Genomic DNA, 24,938 nt, shown 5'->3' with positions numbered 1-24,938 from the left:
GTACATATCTTATTTTGAAGTAAAAAACAAAGCGGGGCAAAAACACCCGGCGGCCGGATACATGTCCTCAGCGGGCGGCATGTGGCCTGTGGACCGTAGTTTGAGGACCCCTGTCCTATAGGATAGAGCTTTGTAGGGCTTCTGAGTCTATAAATCTTTACAGAAGCAGACAGCCTCAAATTTCTTCCTTAGAGCAGCTGGTGGGTCTGAACCTCTGACCTCACAGTGAGGAGCCCAGCTGCTGTACCACCAAGAGCCCTTTGGCATGTAGTAGGCATGGGGTACATGCTAGCTCTTGTGGTCATTGTCTTGGTGGCGCTGTCTGGTAAGCTTTGGCCTGCAAATCCCAAGGGTGGTATGAGCTCCAACTCACGAGCTGCTCCACAGGAGAGAGAGAAGACTGTTGGCCCCTGTAAAGATGGACCGCCTGGGACACGTTGTGTAGGGTGGCAGTACATGAGGATCAGGTAGGTGGTGGTGGGCATGGTTGGGTGTTTGGCATTGTAGTTGTGTGCTGTAGAGTGGGTGCTGACTCCTAACAAGCCCCGGGGGCAGGGTAGGACTGCTTCATAGGATTTGCTGGGCGCTAATCCTTCTGGATGAAGGTCACCGGGTCTTTTGTCCCAGGGAGCTGCTGGTGGGCTTGAACTTCAGCGGTGCACGCAACCATTGAGCCACTGAAAGGGGCGGTATCAGTTCCTTGGTAGAATCGTCGACCTCCAGGCAGAAGACTTGGGTTTGATTTCAAGCCAAAGCACTGCCTCGGACATCACTACTCTCCTGTCAGCAGAGGCTTGACTGTTGCCGTGCGAAGATGTCAGTGGAACTTCCCGACGGAGACACATTAGGAAGAAAGACCTGGTGACCTACTTCCAGGGATCAGCCAATGAAAACCATAGAGGTCACCGTGATCCAGTCCAGTGGACGAGGAAACTGTTCCCTCTGCTCGTGGGCATCAACCTTGGATTCTAACCCTGGTCTGACTGGTTTTCAAGCCCCTGCTCTTCACCCTGTGCTCCCTGGGCAGGCAGTCCCTGATCATGCAAACGGTTAACACGCTCGGCTGCTAACAGAAAGGCTGGAGGTTTGAATCCACCCAGGGGCCCTCAGACGAAAGGCCTGGTGATCTACTGAGAAGGCAGTGTATCAAAATCCTATGGCGCAAAGTCCTATTCTGACACACATGGCCAAGCCCTGCAGGGGGGTGAGCTTGGCCTGGGTGGGGGGAGACCTGGGCACAGGTGGGAGAGGGGCTGGAGGAGCAAGCTTTTGTCACACAGTGAAGGGGTCTTGAGGTGTCTGAAAGCCTTCCAGGGCTCCACGCCTCACTTCTGAGGGGTTCCCCAGAGACCTGCTCAGCCTGGCCACAGTCCTCCCCACCATCCAGTTCCCTGAAGCAGCGGCTTCCAGAAGTCTGTCCATCTGCCCTGCTTTCTCAGCAGACACTGCCGCTCCCCCCACCCCCAATCCTTCCCTGGGCCCCAGGGTTCTGGAAGCAGAAGGAACCAACAGACAGATGCCCCATCTCAAGGAGCTACAGGGGTTCAGCAGTGGGCAGCTAGGAGGCAGCCCCATAGTGTGGGGTGGGGTGGGAGGATGTGGCTGTGGAGGTGGGCTCAGCGAGGAAGGGGTCCCAGGCAGTCCAGGTCTCCCTGTCTCCATCCCTCCTCCAGCCAGCCCTTCCGATATCAGGGCAAATTGCTTCCTCTGGGACCTGAGACTGCGTCCATCTGAGGGCTACTACCATGGGGACTTGTCCCAGGGGGGCTCTAAGTCCCTGAGGAGCTCTGCGCTCAGGGAGCAGCTAGAGTCCAGAGGAGGAGCAGCACTCTCTGCCCTGCCCCCTACCCCACCCCTGCAGAGAAGACCACCTGGGGGAAGGGCATGGGGGACCCCAGAGCCAGCCAGCCCAAGGGGGGCAGGTACATCCAGCTCTCGCTGGGTAGCTAAGTGACACAGCCTGGCCTGGGTGACTCATCTGAGGAAGTGAACTGACCTTTCCCAGGGGGAGGGCCGCAGCATCCGGTGGAGCCTAGAGCCGGATAGGGAGAAGTCATGTCTCTCTGAATCTCCTTCCCGATTCCATGAAATGGGGGCAGCACCTTAGGGCCTGTGGGATGGTGCAGTGTCACAAGGTGGGTGTTCCCAGCACGGCTCCTGCATGGAGGAGGCACCTGGCCTGCAGTGGCTTCCTGTCACAGCTCCCTATCCCCCACCCCTACCCACACCCTGACCTTTCAGGCTGCTCTGGGAGACCCCCAGTTAGCCTCAAAGAACCTGAATACAGCTTTTGGCCTAGTTCCGAGGGGCTAAAGGGGAGGTCTGGCTTGCTGGGGCCTGGACAGGGCCAGAGCTGTGGCCACTGAGGGGCTGCAGTCTGGGGGAGGGGAGAGGATCCAAGACCAGAGCCCTGACCCAGAACCTCAGACGACCTCGAAGACCATTCTAGTAATTGCCTTTTCCAGCCTAAAGACCAGAGATCATCATGCTTTCTAAAGAGCTTCCCTTTGCTTCTCCTCCCATCCCCCGTCCTCTGTCATCTTACTTTTCAAATAAGGAGTTTACCCTGTGCTGGAAGCCAAGGGAAGAGCTTAATGAAAATCGATGGAGAAATTAAAGATGAGCGGTGGGGGCGGGGTGAGAGATGCGGGCTCAGTCTGGAGTCCACGGGAACATCGTCTTTGATGAGGACGGAGAGAATTGCTGCCTGTCTCCATGGAGCTGACCACCCCGCCCCCCAATATCCTCAGGCCCACCTTCTAGGGAGCTATCTGGGAGGAAGAGCTGGTCCCTGGCTCTAGGGGAGGCCTTGAGGGTAGAAAGCGAGACATCTCGTATCTGAATAAAGGTCTCCCATACCCCACCCCTATTCCTTCCGGTGGGGGTGCTCAGCAGAGAAGCCAGCTCCTGGTCGCCTGGATTTCAGGGGCAGCGGGGAGCAATGACTTGGGAGGCAGTAGGTTGTACCCCCTCGGCCCTGCGAGGGGAGGTGTCTGTTACTGAGCCTTCTCAGAGTGTGGGGCTCCCTCCCAGCCCTGGTGCCCAATCTCCCATTCGTCTTTCTCCCTTGCTGGTGGAGATGCGGACTTTAGAGGAGATAAGATGGGCCGCAGTAGGAAGAAAATCAGTATCTTGGCCTCCCTCTCCTTTTCCTACGAGGACCCAGGCTGAGATTGCTGGTCGGTACCAGACGGAGAGAAGGCTCTGCTGGCTCCGGGCTGCACCCTGCAAGGCCTATTCTGCCTTTGGAGAATGGCAGGGGCTGGATCATACCTAAGACTGGAGCCCTAAACATGGTGCCCTCCAAAGGCTGCGCTCCATCTGGAATCCTATGCACTGTGCAACAGCGGCCCCTCGTGTAGAAGAGAGGTAGCGACAGCTGCTACTTCCTTAAGCTTGCTTGGGCTGGTCAAAGGGCTCTTTTTAAAAGAGCTCGCTCTCCTCTCCCCTCTTTCCCCTCCCATGTCTGGATTAGCGTGTGTGTGTGTGTGTGTGTCTGTGTCTGTGTGTCTGTGTTCCTTTCCCATTGCAGAATGAGTGCAGAGACCCAGAGGGGTGAATTGACACACCCACACTCCCACTGTGAGCTGCAGGGCCCACACCAGGATGCAGGCCTTCTGGCTTCACTCAAATACAACCTGGCAGGGACTCTGTGAGCAGTTTCAGGCCTAAGTGGTCGGGAGAAAGGTTAGGGACCCCCAAAACATTGTAGGTTCCTCAATAGGGGCCAACTGTCTAGAATCTTTATATGGAATTTGCCGTTTGGGGAGGTCTCTACTAGGCTGCTGGCATATGCCATAGGAAGTCATTTTGAAAGGCAGAGAACATGCCCCTGGGGGACGCTCATGATTGGCAGGCTCAGTGATCAACCAGTTTGGCTTAAGCGTCCCCCCAGAGGTGCCTTGAAAGAAAGGCTAGACAATCCGCTTCTGCAGAGTCAACCATGAACAACTCCCCTTGAAGCACAGCTCTATTCTGACACAGTCACTTACCGGGCTCTGCAGGAGAAAATGTCAAAGTGCAGATTCCTTGGTAAACCCAAACCCACTGCCATCGAATCCATGCCAATTCCAGGGGCCCTATAGGACAGGTCGAACTGTCCCAGTGAGGTTCTGAGACTGTACCTGTTTATGGGAGTTGAAAGCCCTGTCTTTCTCCTGAGGAGAGGCTGGTGGTTTCAAACTGCAGACCTTGCTGATTGCAGCCCAATGTGTAAGCACTATGCCACCAGGGCTCCCTAGTGTTCTGGATGGAGCCAGTGTCATCTACTGAGAGGGAAAAAGATAGAGGAAGCCAGTCCTACACACAGTTCCGGGACTGGGGAGATGGGAAGCCCTGACAGGGAGGGCCACCCAGGGCACTGGACAAGCTGCAGAGGTGGGTCTTCCAGCCTCAACACCTCCTTTCTCTCGGGCTCTGGAGGGGAGTGCAGGAAGGGAGGTGGTTGGGGAAGGGAGGGGAAGCAGGGAGGCAATGAGAGGGCTGCAGCAGGTGGAGGGCTGGGGAAAGGGTTTGACTCGGGAGGAACCATTTCCAGGAGCTGCCTTGCACTGACAGCAAACCAGCCCTATCCACACGGGTTGGAAACTGTCAAGGCCCTCTGAGAGCCAGTGATGGGTCCTCTGGTTGCACCCAGGCAGAGAGAGACAGGGGGAGGGGAGGGTGCAGAGAAGGGGAAGAGGCTCATGACAGGAAAGCAGGTGGAGGGAGAGGTGGAAAGACACACAGGGCTAATGAACACACGGTTTCTAAATGAGCATTTCCTTCCCTCTTGAGTTGCCTCAAAAGTGCCCATTCACTTGTTTGCAGGTAATGAGAGGTAGACAGGCTGTCCCCTGCTTGTGTGTCTACTGATAGCCCCTGACAGCTTTGACTTTCTTTTCCTGATCAATGAAGCTGTTGGGCATTTGTCACATGTTTGTTGGCCTCTCAGCTACCCTTTGTGAAATGCCAGGCTTTTAAAGAATGTTAGCCGTGTGACTTTTTCTTATTGATTTATACGTGTTAAGCCATATATTCTAGCTGCCCTGTTGTGCTCAGACAGAGGGATGGAGGATATGCAGTCAGCCCATGGTTTGCTCTTGCATCAGCATCCTGCATCTTTTGTTGAACAGAAATTCTGAACGTTTACAGTCTGACTCATGGGTCTTTGATACTTAGTACATGTTTATCTTTATTTTCCCCAGCATCATGAAAGCCTTCTACGTGTTCCACTGGGAACTTTATTATTGTCACTTTCCTAGGTAGGTTTATGATCGCATTCAAATGAACCTATTTTTATGGGGTAAGTGAGGTTTAAGGTTCAATTTTTCCATGCGCATAGACTGTTGAACCAGCACCATGTTGAAGTGTCAATCGAAATGTTGTACATCAAGTGGTGATGTATGGCAAGTCTGATTCCGATCTTTATATTCTGGTCCTGTAGTCATCTGAGACCTTATCACTGGTGATACATTTTGATATCTGGCAGTGTAAATCTTTCCACTTTTGTTCTTCCTCGAGATACTTTTAGGTCTTCTAAGTCCTTGGCATTGCTACACAGTTTTCTCCATTGCCACAAAAACAAATTTTGAGATTTGGGTTGGGATTTCCTGAATTCCATAGATCTGTATTGGGATAATTGACATCTGAAACAACATAGAATATCCTGTCTGCTCCTGTGGCTTGGCCGTCCTGGGCAGGGTTGCTTTGAGTAGGTTTGGTCTTGGTTTTGGTGCATCTGCGAACATGATAAATCTCTCTACTTCTTTAGATTATCCTTGGCTTGAGTTTTCAGTGTCGCTATCTTGGACACATTTTTTAGGCTTATTCTTAGGTATGTGAATAGAAAAGATTTAGAAATTTAAAAAATTCCCATTTTGTTTGCCGCTAATATGTACAAAAATATAACTTTGTTATTATAGCTAGTGACCTACCTCAATTCTCTTACTACCTTTATTAATGTGTAGATCTTTGGGGATTTTCTGCATACATGATCATGTCGCTTTCAAATAATGACAATATTGCTGCTGCTTATTTAATCACTATGCTTTCCCATCCCCTTTGCTTGTCATATTGCATTGCCTAGGGCCACCAGTACCTGTTACATAGGAGTGGTGATGAGGGATAGCTTTGTCTTGGTTTCAGAGGGAAAGCATCCAGTATTTCGTTCACTAGTTCATTAAGTGTGACATTACTATCATTTTGAGAAATAGCACATAGGCTGAGAGCAACATTCACCAAGCCAACATCCAACTCAAGTCCCACGAGTGTACTGGCTAGGGCCACCCGCAGAAGCAAGACTGAGTTGTGACTCTAGGTGTTTCTGGCTGCTCACGTTGTGCCAAGGAGCCGTGGTGCTATGGGTTAGACTGAAGCTGCTCACCGCCAGGTTCAAACCAACCAGCCGTTCCATGACAGAAAGACGGGTCTGCCAGCACCTTAGAGGCTTAGCCTCTTGGAACTCCTCTAAAGAGGGTCAATGCCTCTGAAAGGACTCCCTAGCAGTGGCCTTGGTTTGGCTGGAGGGAAGGATGTGCAGCTGTCCTGGAACAGACTGAGAGCAGGGGCTCTCCACCTGGGGTGCCCATTGGAATTTACTTGTTGCCAAGACTGCAGCCCATCGTCAGCCTCTCTGGGGGTGGAGCCCAGCCACTTGTGGTTTGTAACAGTTTCCCAGATTCTGGTCTTCTGGGAATCGGGATGAGCCCCGTATTTCTGGCAGAGTGGAGCACACAGGATCTTCCACGGCCATCCCACCGATGCGGACCCATAGCAACCCCAGAGTAGAACTGCCCCTGTGGGTTTCCGAGGCTGTCAATCTCCATAGGCGCAGAAAGCATACCTTCCTCCTGCGGAGCAGCTGGTGGTTTTGAACTGCTGACCTTGAGGTTAGCAGTCCAACGCGTAACCCATCACACCACCAGGGCTCCTTTTCCTGGCTTCAGATTCCGGTTGTGCCAGGCACTGTTTTGCTGAAGCCTCAGTCCTTCTATCTGGGCCCATTCCGAGTCAACCTCTCCAAAGGAAAACAAAGCACTTGTTCTCAGGGGTCCTAGGATGCCTTCTCCCAAGTGCTGCACGTGCCTGAGTGCCTTCGGGGCATGCGTTTGACAACCTGCTTCCGGGGAAATGCCTCCATTTGTATTCTGAAATAAGTCAATCCTTGGCTTCTCTGCACCTAAGTAACTCATCTCTGCTTTCTCGGTCAACACATCTCTCTCCCTCATGTACCACCTCGCATGTACCACCCATCATCGAATCCCTTTCCCCAGCTCTTCCATTCCCAATCACACTGTAACATTGAGCTCTTCATCCAAGATCCCTGTGGATAATCTCAACAGAGGCTGACTGTGCTCGGGACCAGGTTAGTGTGGAGACTGGCCTGCATGGACAATCTTGTTTCTGTTCTCCCAGCTGTCTGCTGAGCTGCCGGACCTACCACCCCTCCTTAAAACCAAGACTTCAGCTTAAGCAAGAGAGCCCTCGGGTTCATAGCCATAGCCTGACCTGCGCCCTGGACCGTTTTACATGTCACTGTCAGATCCCGTTTCTGACCATTCATCGTTGACTTCCCCCAGTGCTTTGCGTTGGCCCTGGGCCCCACACTGGTCTTGGCTTCCTTGAGCCATCGTGACCCTTGCTCTCCTTTCTAGCTCTGATCAGATCTCCCTTCTGGGTGTCGGCTGGCCAAACAGACTCATCCTGCCTAACCTGAGAGCAGACTTTCGAGTACAGAACTGGGAGAAGGGTCATCGTCCTCTGTCAGCAAGTGATGGATGGGTCCTCTGGTCACACACAAAGACAGGGTCAGGGAAGGGTGTGGAGAAGGGGAAGAGGCTCATGGAAGGATGGCAGCTGGAGCGGGAGGTGGAAAGACACACGTGGATATTGAACATACAATGTCCACACGAGTGCTTCACTTCCTCTTGAGTTGCTTCAGAAGCGCCCAATAATCTGTTTGCAGATCATGAGGGCCCGGCAGGCAACTTTCTGGTCCTCACTCGTCTTGTTTGTCTGTATGTCCAGGTGGACAAGAAGGAGGAGGCGATCTGTCTTCTTTGGATGATGCACCCCTTTGCCTGCCACCAAGTTAGCACTGCATTTGCCTGATTATATTCCCTAGTGACGACCTAGAAACCAAGTATTCCACCGTTTCCCTAAAAAATTAAACATGCCACAGAGAAGTAGGGAGGAAGTAGCAGACCAGTTCTCGTGACAGATGATGGGCCTTCAGACACTAACCTATATCCTTCAGATATTTGCATACAAGCTGCCTCTCATGCTTTCCCAGTGATTCGTAGGAGGACATTGCACTAAATCTGACATGATATTTACTGGACACTTTGGGTGTGTGATCGGTGTGGGTGGACGGCCCCTCTCCTGCTCCCCACAACCCTTGCACTCCCAGGAAGACCTCAGTATTCACCCCCTCCCTCTGCGCCCAGACTCCGGTTCTGCTACCCAAGTGATGGCCAGGCAGGGCTATCTTCACCAGGACTCAAACTCCCTCCCACGAGGACACCCTTGGCCCCAGGCCCAGACCCGAGCCCATCCCACTCTCTACAAAAGCTAATTATCTATAAGTGCTTTGAGCAGCAATTTCTTCAGGGACATGAAAGTGCTTTGATTAGATTGTTCTCTTGGCATCATTCAATTTATGGCTGATGATGAGGGGTGGGGTTTGGGCGTGGAAGGGTTCTGAATTGGGATCAGAGTTTGCAGAAACTGGCCCGTGCCTGCGCTACTCTGGGTCTCTCCTAGAAATGGAGTTGAGTGGGCCTCCACTGCCCTGGCTCTCTCCCCAGCCCTTCCCTCACTTGTCCCCATGAAATGCCCCCCATGAGGGGCACTATGGGCGAGGCATAGGGAGACCTGTCCTGGACTCCCAGCCCTGGGTGACCTGGGAAAACTCTTCCCCTTTCTGGGCCTCAGTTTCCTCATTCTTCAGCAGTGCCTTTCATAAGTTAACTGTACTGTGCCAGGCCTCATCTGGGGACCTGGAGAAGATTCTGTGTAGGAACTACCCTAGTAAATTCAAGGGGGGCATCCTTGGTGGTGTTGGGGGTTGAGGGGGTGGGGAATAGATGACTAAAGTGTTCAGCTGTTCACAGAAAGGTGGGGAGTACGAGTCCACCCTGTGGTCCCTTGGAATAAAGTCTTGGTGATCTCATTCCCAAACAACCAGCCTTTGCACCTCCTATGGAGCACAGGGGGTGCCACGCATCAGAATGGATGCACTGGCTCTGTGTGTGTGTGTGTGTGTGTGTGTGTGTGTGTGTGTGATGAGCATGTAAACTGACAAGGATGATTTCATGTGTTAAGAGATTTTACTTGAGATAGCTCAGAAGGCTGTGGCAGTTAGGAGGACAGAGAGAGCCCCTCCCCTGCATGCCCCCCCCACCCCCAACCCCCCAGCTTGGGTGATGCAGGGGCTTGTTCACAGAGCGATTCCTCCCGATCTGGGTCTGACTGAGAGGGGAGAGGGGGCAGTGATTGGGTATGAGGTGCTTGTGAAACACCCAAGCACTTGACTTCTCAAATGCAACATCAAGAGTTGGTCGCGGTTGGAAATGGAACTGTGGGTCTTGGGGAAGAAGGCCAGGCTGGCGTCTCCAGTGTGGTCACGGCCAAGAGTCCTTGCGGCTACTTGAACGTGGCTGTGCCATTGCTTGATATGGCAGAAGGCGGGCTTCGGGCAAAACCTATGGTCTGCTTGCTGAGGTGGAGGCCAAAGATCAGTTAAGAAATCAAATGACGGGGGTTAGCCAGTGGGGGGCAGGTAAGCCTCCAAAGTGTGGCATCACGGGGCCTCAGGGAGGGCAGAGGGCCAAGAGGGAAAGAATTCTGAGCAGGGGCAGGTGTTACAGCAGCGGTTCTCAACCTGTGGGTGGCGACCCCATTGGGGGTCAAATGACTCTTTCACAGGGGTCACCCGATTCATAACAATAGCAAAATGACAGTGAGGAAATAGCAACGAAAATAATTTTATGGTCAGGGGGTCTCCACCACATGAGGAACTGTATTAAAGGGTGGTGGCTTTAGGAAGATTGAGAACCACTGTGTTCCAGAGAGGCCAAGCAAGGGAAGGCCAGAGGGGTTGGGGCTTGCACCAGATAATTTCACAAATCCATTTTTAGATTCATGGCAGTCTCTCTTCCTCAACCCTTTTGCCTTTCTCTGTCTCTCTGTCTCTGCTTGTGTCCCATTGCATCCGATTCCCCTCTGCGGCAGCGCCTAAGTCAGTGCCTGTCACACTGGGGGTGCTCAGTACCTGCTTGCTGCGCTTTTAGGGTTGCAATATTCCTCTTATTCTTTCTGATGAGGAATTAGGACAGAAGTCTCCCCCCTCCCAAGAGTCCCAGTTCATGATGATCTAAGTCTGCCTGGCCAAGTGGGTAGAGTTGAGGGCCCCGGCCCCAAAAGCTGAGGTTCTTGTTGGGCTCTCAGTCCCAGAGGAGCCTGGGGGCAACAGCTTTGAGAGAAGCCTAGGTGGGGGGCCCCACATTGGGGCAGCCAGAAGGAGGCGAGCCACGACTCTGGGCCCCGAGGCTAGGAGAGCTGTGTGTGCCACTAGATGGGGATGTCATGGAGTGATGATGGCACCCTGTGGCAGGTACTTTACCTGCGTTCGCTTGTTGAATGGTTCCAATCGTCGTCTGAGGTTCATATTCGTACAGCATTTCACAGGTAAGGCTCAAAGTGAATACAAAACATTGTCCAGCCAGTAGGAGACAGAGGCAGGATTCTGACCCAGGGAGATCTGACTCCAAAGCCCGTGTGGCCTTCTTGCTGTGACCTGTAGGAATTGGTGCTGTGAAACCCTAATGTCTATGGTGCAGGTCCTCCAGGGGTCTCCTGCTGGGCTGAGTATGGCTGCGCTGGAGCTGCCGACATGGTGCTGGAGTTCAAGATGGGCTGGCAGTGGGCTGAGCAGCGGTGCTGGAGATGGTGCTGGAGAGCAAGCCTTTCTGGCAGCAGGCTAAGTAGCATGTCAGCCACATCAGAAGGAACAGCAAGGAGAATTGGCTGAGATGGGCAAACCACTAAATAGGAACATGGGCACACTGCATGAACAGGAAACTCATAGGAGAGGAAATCTACATGGCAAAATACAAAGCCAAGTCAAACCAACCCAAAACAGAGACATAGGACAAGATTTTCAATCGCATTAGTTAGGGAAGAGAGGAAAGTTAATGTTATACCAGTGAAACTGGCAAAAGGTAGCCAGGTTTCGAGACGGACAGAAAGTGAGAAAGCCAGTTTCTACACTGCTGATGGGAGTACACATCACTACAACAATTTTGCAAAAACAACTTGGCCATACCAGTGAAGTGAAAGGTGTGCAGACCCACCTAGGAATTTCTCTTCTAAATTGAGACTCCCTAGAGAAACTGGTACAAGTATACCAGGAGACATTTAAAAGTGTATTTACAGCAGCTCCGCTTATTATAGCAAAATCTGAAATGGCCTCAATTACTCAGTGCCAAGGCGATTCATACATGACCTGTGGCTGAGGAAGTGAAAGTCAACAAACTATAGCTCCACGCAAGAATGAGAGGGAGTCCCACAACGTACTGTTGACGCTGTGACACCACTTATGGGAAGTTCAAAACCTTGTAAAAGTGAACAATGTGCACATGGAATAAAACGCAAAAGCAAAGCAAGGAATCATCAGGACATACTTGAGGGTAATGGCCCATTTCTCAGTGGGATGAGGTTAAAAAATGATATGCAAGGGGCTTGATTGGGTTCATTTTATTTCAAAAGCTTGGTGTTGGGTGTACATATCTCTGCATCTACATCTTAATTTTATTATATTTAGAGCTTAAACATTTGCTACAAATGTATTTATGTGTGGGTCCATACATACACACAAACACACAGAGGGGAAGTCAAAAGTACTGCTACACAATCATAGACACATTTACTCAACAAAAATGTAAACATTTTGAAGCTGCCGTGTCTCTACGTACCCTCATCTAGGTCTACCCACTCCTGAAGGCAGGGTCTCTATCTCTCGAATCCTTCCCGGAAGAACCCTGTGCTCTGTGATTTACACTATGCCCAAACAGCAGCTTTGGCATTGCGACGGAATCAAATTGTGTTCCTCTCCTTGCTCTTTGGGCTCCGATCCCTACCTCTTCAAACTTGTTTTGCGAAGAACAACAACCAAAAAAAAATCTGAAGAGTCAAAATCTGTAGGGTAGAAGGAGTAAGATTCCCCAGTGAAATTTGTCTAGGACAGCCCTCGCTTCCCTAAAGACATGACAGGTGCCCAGTGAGGGCATGGAATAAAACAATTAAGAGTAAATAATTGGCACAACTTTCCTGGTGGTTTTTTTTTTAAACCAACGGAGTTTACAATTTTCCTAAAACACTTTTATAATACACACATGGGGGGGTCCTGTGTTCATCAAGAAAATCTATCGAGGTCAACCTTGGGGGATCCAAAAAGGTGATCTTAACTTTCTGAGCTGTCTTCCCTGCCTTGAGTATAGCTGGCCCAGCAGATCCCCTCAAACCCACTGCTTTCAGTGGACGTTTATTGGCACCGCCAGGAGACCGAGACAAGAGCATGACTGACAGGCTTGTTTGCAGTCATCCACAGGTGGCAGTGATTTGTTTAAACATGCTTTGTTTTGAATAAAGCCATGCATGTCTGAACTTGAGCCCTAGAAGTAATATGATTTACTTATCCTCATGTGTATATGAGTATATGATGTGTGTGTATGTAGATATATATATGACAAGACTTTCTACTCCCGTAAAAGGTTACAGTTTTGAAACCCACAGAAGCATTTCTGTCCTGTCCTGTAGCGTTGCTATGGGTCTGAATTGGCATGATGGCAGTGAGTTTGGCTGTGTGTGCGTGTGCGTGTGTGTGCGTGTGCGTGTGTGTGTGTGTGTGTGTGTGTGTGTGAGCACCAACTCGATGGCAGTGAGTTTGGTTTTAAATATGTGTGTGTGTGTATATATGTATATATATATATATACATATATACACACACACACACACACATTTCATTTGGTTAATTGCCCCTGAGTTGATTGTGACACGTGGTACCCCATGTGTACAGAGAAGAAATGCTCAGAGGGTTTCAAGCCTGAATTTTCAGACACAGATTCCTCCCCCCGCCCCCCACTATCTTTCAAACCACCTCTAGGTTAGTTGGAATTTCTAGCTTATCCTTGTGATTAACTGTCCAGAGCTTAACTGTTTCTACCGTCCAGCAACATATGCTTGTATTTGACAGCGAGTGCAGCTTTGGGTTCAGTTGTGAAGGTTTTTGCTTCCGTTTTGTGGTGGTGCACTCCACAGTGAGGGCTTCAATCCACACGGGAAGTGCTTCCGACCTCTTCACTCCTAGCAAGCGAGGCCTGTCATCTGTTGATGCAGGTTATTAATGAGTCTCCCTCTAATCCTGAAGCTGCGTCCTGCTTCATATAGGCCAGCTTTTGCTTAGTTTGCGGATTGACTAAGTATAGTAAAAGGATACAACCCTGATGTACCCCTTTCATGATTTTAAACCACATAGAATCCCCTGAGTCTATGTACAGGTTTCACATGAGCATAATGAGGGGTTTTTTTTTAATTCCTGTTTTTCACATAAATTGTCCATAATTCGGTATGCTCTTCACAGTTGAATACCATTGCATAATCAAGGAAATACAAGTAAACATCTTTCTGGTATTCTCTGCTTTCAGTCAAGATCCATCTGATATCAGCAATGATATCTCTCATTTTATATCCTCTGCTGAATCCAGCTTGAATTTCTGGTAGTTTCATGTTGATGTACTACTGAAAGAGGAAATCACCATTAGTTCTTGATAAAATGCTAACTCCTGAAAGGGTTGAATATGAACTAGTTCTCTTTGCTACACTGACTTGGTGTATTTCTTCCAGCTTCTTTCAATGTTGCCCGCATTGTTCAATATTTTTCCCAGAGAATCATCCTTGAATATTGCAACTTGAGGCTTGGTTTTTTTGCTTCAGTCCATTCAGCTTGAGAAATGCCACGTGTGTTCCCCCTCGTTTTCTAGCTGGGGTCATTGTGACGCTTGACTTAGTCCTCATGAACTGCCCTTTAGAATCTTCTGTTCAGCTCTTTTGCATCATCATTTCCCCCCATTTGCTTCAGCTACTGCATGCCTACGTGCAAATTTCCGAGTCTCTTCTGTTACCAATTGTGGGGCTTTCTTTTCTTTTTAATGATATTTTGCCATCGTAATGTATGGAATCAATTGATATCCCTCAATCAATCTGATCGCCAGTCAATTGTGAACAGGGTGTCAAATCGATCCTTGAGATGGTCTCTAAATTCAAGTAGAATATGCTCAAGGTTATGCTTTGGCTTTGGTGGACTTGTGTTAACTTTTCAGCTTCAACTTGAACTTGCATATGAACAGTTGATGGTCTGTTCCATGTGTGGCCTCTGGTTTTGTCTTGAGTGCAGATATGGAGTCTCTCCATAGAGGTAGCAGATTTGATTCCTGTGTGTTCTGTTGGGTGAGGTCCACATATATGTTTTTGCAAAATGCTATCATGTAGTCTATGATGTCATTCCTATCACAAAGACTTTGTATTGCCAACTATGAGTCCTCGATCCCAATTTACTCATTCCAATCACTCATAATTATGAATGCATCTTGATTGCATGTTTGATCAAGTTTGGACCAAAGAAGGGAAAAATCATCAGTTTCCTTGTCATTAGTGATTGGTGCATAAATTTGAATAATAGTCCTGTTCACTGATCTTCTGGGTAGACGTACTGATATTTTCCTGTTACTGAGCATTGTACATCAAGATAGATCTTGAAATATTCTTGTTGACAATAAGTATGATGCGCTTCCTCTTCAATCCGTTGTTCCTAGTATGCCAGACCAAATGGTTGCCCAACTCAAGATGGCCCGTGCCCGTCCATTTCAGCTCACGAATGCCTAGCCCGGCAATCTCGATGCCTTCTATTTCATTTTGACCGCTTCCAATTTTCCTAGATTTCTACTGTGTGTATTCCACATTCTGATGATTAATGGATGTTTGCAGCTTTTTCTTCTCGTTTTGAATTTGCCGCACATGCCAATCAAAGTCCTGAAAGGGTTGCTCCAGCCACATCGTGATGGCTGCCTCTGTCTTGAGGAGGCAGCTTTCTGCCGGCTGTAGATTGAGTGCCTGCCGGCCCGAGGGACCCTTCTTCCAGCAGTAGGGCAGACGGTGTCCTGCGGCCCGTTTTTAAAGACCCAGATCATTATGCCTTTTTTTTTAGTTTTTTCTTAGCATGGAAGTTCACTTGAAGTGTGCCCACCATGGGTGACCATGCCGGTATTTGAAATGCTGGTGGCATAGCTTCCAGAATCTGAGCCATATAAATGAAGAGGAGAGCAAGAGAATGGGCTGTGACATAGAAACCAGACCTCCACAAACCCTCCTCCTAGGGGATGCAAAGGGCAGAGAAGGAATTGGGGCTCGCTCCCATCAGGCCAGGGCCACTTACAGGCACTTGGGCCATGTCTGTTCCAGCGCTGTCTGCTTCCTCAGTGCCACCCTTTGCTGGCCCCTCATCCAGAATGCCATGACGATCCTGGTATTCAGCTAAAGTGTATGTTCACATCTCAGTGCAAGTTTAATGTATTGTGTTTATTCTCTATTTGCTGAAAGTCTAATATGTGTCAAGCCAGGAGTGTCCTGAGTGAGTGAGATGTGGTCTCTGGACCTGCAGAGCTGATAACTAGTTGATGTGCTCCCTTCAGTTCCTACCCTTCAAAATGTTTCAATATAAATGGTCTAATTCAAAGTCGATAGATTTGACCATGGAATTATTCAGCCTTCTGAAAAGGCAGTCTGAGAATCACATGAGTCTCAGACTCAAAGGAAACAAATGTGGAGACAGGAGCTTGATGCGATGAACCGAGCTGGATGTGCTGGATCAAAGGCAGCCATTGGATGGTGCATGAAAGTCAGTCGGGGCGGGCTTTATGAAAGAGCCGATTCCAAGCCCTCTCCAGCGATTCTGGGAGCCCTGACAGCGGAGTCGTGAAGGCAGTCAGTTGCTAACCACGAGATTGACAGTTCAAACCCACTGATAGCTCTGTCGGAAAAAAGATATCAGAATCTGCTTCTCTAAAGATGGACAGCTTTGGAAACACTCTAGAATGATTCTGTGCTGTCCTATAGGGTCACCGGGAGCCAGAATCAACTTGGCGGCAGAAGAGACTCTTCCACCTTATCCTAGGGTGCTGTACAAATTCATGGGAAAATGCCCTTATCTTTTCATTCAATTGTTCATGAGCTATTTGGAGCACCCTCGTATACTCTTTATCTGTGGGTGTGAGTCACCTCGCCTACTGCAGGGGACAATCTTCTCTGACTCACTTCTCTCCCCTCTTGGCCCCAGGACAAGGCCTGACACTCAGCACACATTCTTGGAGGGTTTGGTGAGCAGCATGCTGGGCGGGGGAGCAGGGCTGGGGTTGGTCCAGGGCTTGGGTGGCCTTTGCTCTTTGTGTGTTCAGATTGGCCTACCACTGAGCATGGGTCAGGGACGAGGGAAGGACACGGGGTCATTCCCAACCGGGTCAAGGAGCAGGGTATCGCCTCTTATCTTCATCCGAGCTAAGATTGTCATCAGTGCTGTTGAAATCGCACCAACTCCTGGTGACCCGCGGATAACACAATGAAATGCGCCATCTTCAGGATGGCCGTGGTCCCGGACTACGTTTTGGAAATAGGCCGGCCAGGCCTTTTCTTTTGAGTCTGTCTGAGTGGGGAAGCTCCACTGAACACTGACCACCTGGGTGAACCTGCCGGTATTTGAAATACACCTGGCATAGCGCCCAGGGTCACAGCCACACACAAACCACCGCTGAATGACCGACGGACAGATGGGCGGGAGAAGGTGAAGTCAGGAAATTGACTTACCTAAGACATTTCCCCTTTCAGGACCCTGTAAGTCTTGAGCAATGGCCTTGGTCGGTGCTGGGAGGGGAAAAGAAGACATGGGACCACGCAGGCCCCAGAAGTTTCTTGTGTTGACAATCAGGCTCCTTTCGGTTTCTAGTCCCAGAGCAGCCCCGCTTCCCTTCACTAGGCCCACAGGAAGCGAGGCCCGTTGTCCAGGGCCCTTTAATCAAATGCCTGGCCTGAATCCAGTCCTGTCAGGGCGGCCTGGCTGCTGTTCGCTCCCTTTTCTGAAGCACATCCAGGTGAGTTTTACTGCGGACAGTTCCCCAAGCGCGTGTTTGCACATCCATCTCCTCCGAGTGGGAGATTGCCAAAGGCTTTGGGAGCTAATGGACCTTCCAGCTCCCGAGAGCCATTTAACAGAGGCACGCAAAACTCAATGCTGATAATTAGTGAAAGGAAACGCAGGCCTCCGGAGAGGCTCCGGAGCTGAGAGGCAGGAAGGGCAGAGGGAGAGGAGCCTCGGCCTTGTGTTAGAGTGGGGGACACTGCCACAGGCCTCTCCTCGCTTTATCTCTGCATGGTCCTTCTGGTCCCAGCCCTGCCTCCCACCCTAGGCAGGGAAGGGCCCCGTGGCACTTGGCGGTAGGTTCCCCAGGCAGTGTTCTGACTCCTCTGGACCCGCTACTGCCAAATACAGGCCCCCACCCCATTTACTCAGAGCAAGTCTCATCCACTGAGCCTTGATGGAGCCTGGGGTCTGAGATCAGGTGTGGCTTTGCAGGAGGCCGTAGCATATCATTTTCAAATCTCCGGTCTTTGAACCACACCACTTAGAGGGAAATGTTTTGAGGTGTGTGAACTGAATGAAGCAAGTCAATCAATTGTTCTGCTGTTGTAATGTCCTGATCTGTACAGTGGGGATCAACTTGAGATGGTTATTGAAAAGATGAAATGATATAATACTACAGTAGCCCTTCCATTGGTATTAGTCCCATGGTCAACTCGGGATAAGCATGAACTATTATTACTCTGAGAGCATTAGTGGTTCGGGGGTAGCATTCACCTTCCAGGTGGGAGATCCAGCCTCAACCCGTAGCCAATTACCTGATTTGAGACCACCACCTGGCTCTCCATGGTGGATTAAAAATGGCTGTCATGCTAACAGGTTTCAGCGGAGCTTCCAGACTAAGACAGACTAGGCATTGTGGCTTTGTGAGCCACTGTCCCAAATTAACGAATGAAGACCCTGTGCATGGCAATGGTCTGATCTTCAACTGACCACCCAGCTGGCACCAGACCAGGCAGGATTCCCTCCCACTATGCAAAGTCACAGCTCAATGGGATAGCAGCTAACAACATCAGCAACTGCAATGATTCCAGGACCACATCTAAGTGGGGCAGAGCTGGGAGGCTGCAGTCTTCCTCCGCCTCTCAGGTCCCAGGGGCACAGGTGCGCTCCTGAGTTGCTCAGAGAGAGGGAAGCATCCTTTTTGGTTTTCTTGTTAAAGGGAAGGATGTTGAGCTCAGCATGTGGTGACGTCCCAGGGAGTGAACCAACATTTCCTGAGTATCTCTTTTAGACCAGCCATTGCCGCTTTATGTCCTTTTATCCCTTAACCCTCCATCGGTGGATAAGGAAACCTTTCAGAGAGGCTAAGTGGCTAATGCCAAAGCATATAGCAAGAACTAGACAGGATTAGGGCTCGGGTGAGTATTCACTCTACATGTTGTGTGGTGGATGATCTAGGTTTAGCTCCCCCACACCGGCCTTGATGTGTTCTCCCCAAGCAGCAATGAGAAGTCATTGCTCTCTGCTGGAGCCAAAGGCCAGACCTCCAAAGGCCAGGCTTTGGATCCCTCTGCTGGCACTCTCTGACTGTCCCTAGCTCCATCCACCCTGAGTCTTGGGCTACTTTGGAAATCCAGGCCTGGGTTGGTGTTGTGGGTGGGGAGAATTGAACATAAGCAGCCTCACCCTCCTCTCTGTCTGCAGGTGGATGGTGTTCTGTGCTTGGCCGACATCCTGACCGACAACAGCCACTCAGAGGCCACTCGGGCTGAGGCTGCAGCTGTGGTTGCCCAGGTGACCTCTCCACACCTGCCCTTCACACAGCATCTCAGCAGCTTTCTGGAAAGCATGGAGGAGATCGTGACAGCCCTCATCAGTGAGTCATGTAGTGGGAGGGGACAACTGAGTGAGAGGACCAGGTGAGAGCTCTCATCAGGAAGGGCCATGAAGGGCTCCTTAGTGCACCCCCAACCTCTCCAACCTACATAGATGACCCCACCAGATGTGATCGCACCATTCAAGCGATGTCGGCCCGTCTGAGGAGTTCTATGGCCAAGAGTCTCCTAACAAAATGCATGCCCCGCGCAGTACTTTGAATGGTAGTCAGGTTGAGATTACTTGGCCTTCCACGGTGGAGTCGGGACAGGACAGGGATGGCATCTGGTAGCTTGAAGTTCTGACCCTTGACCAGAGAGGTTTTATCCTTGAAGCCTCACGTTTACTGCACCTGGTGAATCTGACGACAACGGCCGGGGCGAATGGCTTTGCAGGGAGCACCAGCTCAGCACAACCTGCTTGCGCCTGAAATCTCTTCGTGGGGCCGTGAGAGCTCTGAGATACGTTTCTATTCAGACATAGGTACTCCTGGCTGAGTGGCCGGCCTCGATATCTAGAATGTGCGGTTCCTCCAATTTTTCCTTTATAAAACCTCAGAAATGACAAGGGCTAGCTGGATAACAATATTCAGGGAACTCGTTTTGCAAACCGCTTCCTTCCCTTTAAAGTGCTGGTGGTGATCTGTGTTTCTGCTTCAAGCTCCGTCTCTGATTCTGACTCTAGAGTCCTGTCTTGTTGAAAATCAATGGAAATTATTGGTCAGCTCTTGGAGTCACCAGACCGAGGCTGGGAGAAGTGGAATAACTTAAACCAAGGGCAGCCTGAAACACTGGAGCAGAAGCCAAACACCCAGGATTGGCTCCTGACTTCTCGTTAATCTATTCAACAAACAGCTGCTGGGCAGCAACTTGGTGCAGGGATTGTGTAAGACTCTGATACTCACCCTGGAATGCTCACTTGCCCATCTTCCTATTATATTGAACAAGGGATTGGGATCCTTTTCTCTAGGGATCTTTCTGTCTCTAGATTTTTAAGATCTGCAAGCATTTTTGTACATAGGCCCCAAGCCCAAATCCATTTGCTATCATCAATTCCAACTCATAGTGACTCTGTAGGACAGAATAGAACTGCCCCTTGGGGTTTATAGCAAACTGGTAAATCTTTAGGAGAACAGAAAGCCTCATATTTCTGTCATGGAGCGATTGGCAGATGTAAACTGTCGACCTTGTGATTAGCAGCCTAACTCGTAACCCACTCTGCCACCAGGGAGTCCTCAGTTAAATGGACTTGGTGGCTGAGTTCTGTCACTCAGATAGTGACATGCATAGGCCTAGCGGGGAGGAAGTTGATTTATTATCAGCCACTTTCATTCAAAATGATGAAAACACAGATGCCAATAGTTGGAAGTTTGGGCTGAGGGTCGGGTTGGGTGGGGGTGGGAGTGGGGGACTTAAGATGCATAAAGTTCAATGCCCACCCTTTACAAGAGAAGAAACCTACGTCTACAGGGGTAGGTAGGTCTACAGAGGAACTTCCTCTAGGACAGATGATGGTGTTAAGGCTGATTGATGGTTGGGGTCGTGAACTCAAATGCTCACTAGACCTACATGTGAAACAAATTAGCTGGAAAGGGCACAAATGAGAGAAGGAAATAAAGGCCTTGGATCCTATGTTGAATTGAGAAGGGTATGTATGCATTGGTTGAAGTGAGCGGCAGCCAATTCCAGTGGGTGGTTTCATAAAGGAAAGGCCCTGAATTTTACCTGTGGGACCAATGTCTTAAATTCCTAGAAAAAATATTCCAATTTAGAAATGTTGAAAAATACTAACGCAAACAAACTAAAGTATATATTTACACCAACGAGTTTTTCCCTCGTGCTACATTCCCATTCCTATTTTGGTCCATGCTAGACTTCTTCTGGAGGAGAGCTCTCCCTCCACAGTTCATTCTGAAGAAGATACATTGTGGTGTCCACTCAGACTCAGCAGTCTTCTGTTCTTTGGTGGGAAATAGCCCTCCAATTTCCTGCCACTCCCTGGAAACTTTTATAAATGAGTCACTGGGCTCCTCAATTTAATCATCTTAACACACGCCAGGTGACTCAGACTATCGTTCAAATAAATGCAGCCAGATTAAAAGGCATTTAGGTGGTTGTGTTAATCATTGCTGCGTTGGCAGCAATTGGCCCTTCTGCATGAAAATGAAAGGGGGTGTGGGGACTTAGACAAAATAATTCAGCAACATGGGCCAGAGTCTCATCATCTCACCCGAATCTTGACTCAGGAGAGGTGGTCTGGAATGGATTGACTAACCATGGTGATTCTCCAAAAGTCAGATCACTGGGCCGATATTGGGCAAGGGAATCAAAGTTTTCTGCCTAATCTATTATCTGAGTCTTGGATGGTTATATCAAGATTCTGAGTTGTTTAATGGCTATATCTAGTCTGTAGGGCATACAGCTGCTCCGAGGCAGACATCGTCCTCCTGGTAGGATTGAAGCCTAGGTCTGTCTATGGGGTCATCATTGGGAATGAGTAAAAGGACCTAGAGCCAAGAGACAGCTTTGACCCGAGAAAGAACAGAGACTTCAGAGTTGCACAGAGCTGAGTTTAATTCTGTGGTCCAACCATGACTTATTTGCCCATAGCCACTGGGTAAAGCACTTAAGATTGGAATCTCTGATTCCTTTATGGAACACGGTGATAGAAATTGGACGGCTTAATGAGGTAAAAAATATATTGTAGTGCCTGGTGCAAAGTCAACATGGAATAAATGGTTGCTGCTGTTTCTCCGAGTCTCCGCCTCCATTCTTGTAGTGAAGACAATAATCTTTTATTGGCGGGTGCTCAGAATTCAAATGGGGTCACAGTGCCAGGCACACTGGAGGCATTCAACTAATGTCATGCTCTGCCCCTTTCTAGGCAGAGACCATTAACTGCATGTACTGTAGGGCAGTTACACGTGCTGTCGGTCTGGGCAGTTAGCTCAGCATTAAAGCCTGCACAGTGCACTCTGTCTAGAGACAAGGGCTGGGGACCAGAAGAGAATGTAATTCAACTACAAGTCAAAAGTCCAGTGACACTCATCTGTCTCCGGAAGCGTCTACCTCTCCTAGGGCTATTTTCCTGGAGTGTGGCATCTTTTCCTGCTATTTTTGTAGAGGTATAATCAGTTGGAGGGGCCTGAGAGCATCTTGATATTTGGTCAAGATCAAGCTCAGAATCAGAAGTCCTTTGGAATGAGGGTAGGGAGTAACACTGTGGGCAGAACCCTTTTGTGTGCCTTCCTGTCCCCAGTGTCCGTTGCAGGTGATGTGGGCTCATGGGGTAACATGTTGCAAAATGAAGAGCTGAGGGGAGGGCTTCTCCTCCTAAAGGACCCTCAATACAATTACAGACGTAAGTGGATTAATCTGGCTAATCTTGGCTATGGCCATGGAACAGAGAAAGACCTTGGCATTCAGGTTCGTGCAGGCAGATTTTTATCCTGCGACTAAAAGGAAGCCTGAAACTCTACTAGAGAGGCGTGGAGAGCGGCGGTCTCGGTCTCAACCTCAGCCTCTTTCTTAAAGTCAACGTAGGAGCATTTTAGTGCATGTTACTAGGGATCAGAAGGCGGGTTAGGAACTCATTCTTCACTCAGGGCCTTTGTATATGCTGCTTCCTTGACCTGGAACTTGTTCTTCCCCTGAAAATTCTCAGGACCGATCCCTTTGCCTCCTTAACACCTCAACAGCCACGTCCCATTCTTCGGTAGATTTTCCCTCAGGTTGTAATGGGCTTCTAGCAATTCCTGTTTTAGCACTTACATTTTTCATTTGCATTTATCAGATTTTGTGATTATTTCTGTTAATTTTGTAAACATTAAAAAAAAAGTCTTTCTCTTGCCCAGCACTACAATGCAAACTCCACAAAAGACCAGGTCTGGTCTCTGTGTCCTGCATGCCAATAAAGACCTCACCACAGAGCCCAGCACAGCAGTGTTCACTCAATCAATATCAGGGGGCCTGAAAAAGTTTGTGGAAAATGGAGTTGAAAGATTAGGGACTTCTTTCCAGAACTCTAAGGGCTAGATAGAAATCTCACAAAACAACAAAAAAATGCCAACCACACAAATGGCCAACTGCCCCAGACTCGATTCTGCTTCACCTGTGTCAGAGTGCACCTGTGCTCTGCAGGGTTTTTAATGACTGCTGTTTCGGAAGGTGATCACTGGGGTTTCCTTCCAAGGTACCTCTGGGTGGACTTGAACGGAAAACCTTCTGACTAGCGGCTGACATGGACTGGTGGCTCAACCTCGGGCTCCTCGTGGTTTCAAATCCCAGCTGTGCCACGTAGGTCGATAGACACATGTCCTTCTCCAGTTCCTACTTTGCTCAACAGAAACTGGACGATGATGACACCTTTCGCGGCTCCGGAGAAGCCCAGTGAGGTAACTGCTCTGGAACCACGTTGCAGCGCTGAAGCTTTCCCCCTCTCTTTGCCCACTCAGAACTGTGCCAAGAGGCCTCGTCTGGGGAAGTCTTCCTGCTGGCCTCGGCAGCCCTTGCCAACATCACCTTCTTTGACACCATGGCCTGTGAGATGCTCCTGCAACTGAATGCCATCCGAGTCCTCTTGGAAGCCTGCAGCGACAAGCAGAGAGTGGACACGCCGTATACCCGGGACCAGGTGAGGAGCTCGACAGAGACTAGGACTTGTAATCAAGGAGACAGTGGTCAGTAGCCAGGGCTTAGGTCGGGGGATTGTTAGGCTGGGTTGACTAGAGAAACAAATCCAGGGACATTCATCTAGGTATGACAAAGAGCTTTAGATCAAGAAGTGCTTAGATATCAAGAAAGCATCCAGCCCAGCCTCACCCAAGTCCTTAAGTCCAATGCTAGTCCATAAGTCCCTCTTCAGACTCACAAAGCCACCTGTAATGATGCAGGGTGCAGGGAGATCATGGGCTGGTGGGTGCAGAGTTGTGTGGATCCAAAGGTGGTAGAAACATGGCAGGGCACTGGCAACTCTTCGGGTGGTCACCAGGGTCACAGAGAGCAGAAAGGCAGAATGGTAGAGAGAGGGGAGGTTTCCAGAGTCCCCCTTAGGAGGCCACACCCCCCGGGAAGGCACCATCAGGCTGTGACCTGATTGACAGGTTGGATACCACCCAGGCACTTTTAAATATCTTCAAGCTGACATACGGTTATCTAACTACCATAGGAGGTGAGAAAGATGGCATTTCCTGCCAGCACATGGTCAGCCCCATTAGTCCCTTCCTCCAGTACACCGAGCTTTGCATTCTGTATGAAGGTAAAGACATGGTCTCAGCATCCCTCATCACCTAGCAGGGTCTCTAAGGTCTTCCCTCCTTTTCCTGTCCCAACTATAGCAGAGCCTTCCTGTAGCTCCATTCCACCGACACACCCATGCTAGGTCTCCGGACCTCCTCTGCAGGTCTGTGTCCCTAGGATGTTTGTGCCCCTCTAACAGTGCATCTTGTAGTGAGTGACTTCTCTTTTGCGTTGCCACTGAAGCCAAGCTTAGAGCAGAGCCTTGAGCACCATGTAAGGTTTTATTTGGGGGGAAGGAACTTTACTACTAAAAAATGTTTGCAAACATCGAATGAAGGACTTTTAAAAATCATTTTATTGGGGGCTCATTCAACTCTTATCACAATCCATCTATCCATCCATTGTGTTAAGCACATTTGTACATTTATTGCCCTCATCATTCTCAAAACATCTGCTTTCTACTTGAGCCCTTGGTATCAGCTCCTCATTTTCCCCCTTCCTTCCCAGCCCCTCCCTCATGAACCCTTTGATAATTTATAAATTATTGTTATTTTGTCATATCTTACACTGACATCTCCCTTCACCCACTTTTCTGTTGTCCATCCTCCAGAGAGGAGGTTATATGTAGATCCTTGTAATCGGTTCCCCCTTTCTA

The 24,938-nt window shown here is 49.5% G+C and overlaps 1 protein-coding gene across 1 annotated transcript in view; it reads left to right on the top strand.

Annotated features, from left to right (window-relative positions):
- INSC (INSC spindle orientation adaptor protein) overlaps window positions 1–24,938 on the top strand; it is a 163,483-nt gene that overhangs the window by 112,259 nt on the left and 26,286 nt on the right. Inside the window, exons 8-9 of the mRNA XM_004711565.2 lie at window positions 18,876–19,047; window positions 23,500–23,678. Coding sequence (XP_004711622.1) covers window positions 18,876–19,047; window positions 23,500–23,678 — 351 coding nt within the window. The remainder of the gene's footprint in view (window positions 1–18,875; window positions 19,048–23,499; window positions 23,679–24,938) is intronic.

Source organism: Echinops telfairi, unplaced genomic scaffold (assembly GCF_000313985.2).
Source record: "Echinops telfairi isolate 266 unplaced genomic scaffold, ASM31398v2 ScPeMD7_60;HRSCAF=208, whole genome shotgun sequence".
Classification (NCBI taxonomy): Eukaryota; Metazoa; Chordata; class Mammalia; order Afrosoricida; family Tenrecidae; genus Echinops; species Echinops telfairi.
Note: the sequence above shows the minus strand (reverse complement) of the source record. Positions and strands in the feature narration are given on the sequence as shown.